This window comes from Pterocles gutturalis, unplaced genomic scaffold, assembly GCF_000699245.1.
Source record: "Pterocles gutturalis isolate BGI_N339 unplaced genomic scaffold, ASM69924v1 Scaffold53725, whole genome shotgun sequence".
Classification (NCBI taxonomy): Eukaryota; Metazoa; Chordata; class Aves; order Pterocliformes; family Pteroclidae; genus Pterocles; species Pterocles gutturalis.
In genome coordinates this window covers 1-1368 of record NW_010145380.1, presented here as the reverse complement: position 1 = coordinate 1368, position 1368 = coordinate 1, and the positions used below count along the sequence as shown (strand labels likewise).

The 1368-nt window shown below is 40.3% G+C and overlaps 1 protein-coding gene across 1 annotated transcript; it reads right to left on the bottom strand.

Moving 5' to 3' along the window:
• Nucleotides 1–273: 273 nt before the first annotated feature.
• On the bottom strand, nucleotides 274–1269 carry LOC104458225 (NADH dehydrogenase [ubiquinone] 1 subunit C2-like; the record flags this gene model as incomplete). Its single annotated transcript, XM_010085343.1, has 2 exons — nucleotides 274–323; nucleotides 1126–1269. Coding segments are annotated over 2 exons (194 nt in total), but the record flags the coding sequence as incomplete, so codon positions are not given.
• Between the last annotated feature and the right edge of the window lie 99 nt (nucleotides 1270–1368).

The following is a 1368-nucleotide window of genomic DNA, read 5'->3' as shown; positions in this document are numbered from 1 at the left end:
GAACAATCTTCCATTTTCACTGTTAAAATAACTGAAAAAGGAGTAAATCAAAGTTGATTATACTACAATAAATATCAGTCACCTAGATATTGGTGGAATGGAATAGAAGAACAAATAATTAAACACTGGGTATTTAATCGTAGCTTTTATTACATGAAAGCGAGTAAAGGTTCATTTTCCAAGCCATGGGCAGTTGAAAAGTTACAGCCAGCTTGCTAAAGTTCTCTGTAGGGAATTAGTTCATCCTGCGATGTGTCGCTGTTGGAGAAATCCTCAGCGAACAGGGTAGAACTCCTCCAAAAGCTCTCCTATTCTTTTCTTTTCTGCAAGGGGTGGAGGTGGGAAAACCAAATCAGCATTTGAGATTGATTCTGAAGATTTTTAATATTAAAGTCTTGAGGTTAACAAAGCCACCAAAGTCTGATTTTGGCTACCAGCAGCGAACTCTTAGCTTGATGCATGAACTAAATACGTAATTTCTTTCCCATAGGGCTCCCCACAGATCGCTGTGAAGAGATCTCAATATTAACGCTTCTTTATTTCAACATATTCCTTCCGACATGGCATGATGTGGATCACAATCCAACAACCAGAGTTGCCTAATTGTATTTTATTAGAAAATAAATAGACAATTTTCAGCAAAATTTGCCATGGCATTGCTGGGCTTACCAACCACATTCAGTAAAACACTGTTCTTCACCACAGCTCTGAGCCAACAGCACTTCAGGTTTCTTGCCATTTCTGATTTATTCTTTTTCCACCTGCTCTGCTCATTTTCTGAATATTCATCATGCCATATTTGAACTGACATGTACTGCAATTTTGCCAGAATAAACAGTAAAATTGTGATTTTACAAGAATAAACCCCGTGATTTCTAATTTTCATTACTTTATTTCTTCTTCAGTGGCACAAGTTTGGTCTATTTGTGTGTGTGTGTGTGTGTCTCTGCCATTTTTATATTAAAATCAGCTTTTGGCAGGAAGAGTTGATCATCAAGGCAGCTGATCAGCTCAATAAAAATATCTACTTTCATTTCATAAAATCCTTAAAACTGCTGCAATTTAGATTGGGAATAAGCAGGAAAGAGCAGTCAGTACAGCTTGATAGAAACAAGCAGATCATACCTGCTGCCTTAAAATCCTCTGGGTGCTGCCTGATGTACTCAAACAACTCTCTGTCCAGCTTGGCATATATGTAATCCGTACGCTTAACAAGGTAATAGCCAACAAACCATCCCACGGTGGTGAACAGGATCTGGCGGTGAACACCTGCAGCAGGAGGAATGTCCCCCCCCAGACTCAGCCCATCTCCTGGCCCCAGGTGAGCCCCCTGCTTTTCCCAGCCCCCCCAGACACTTCTGCCCCACA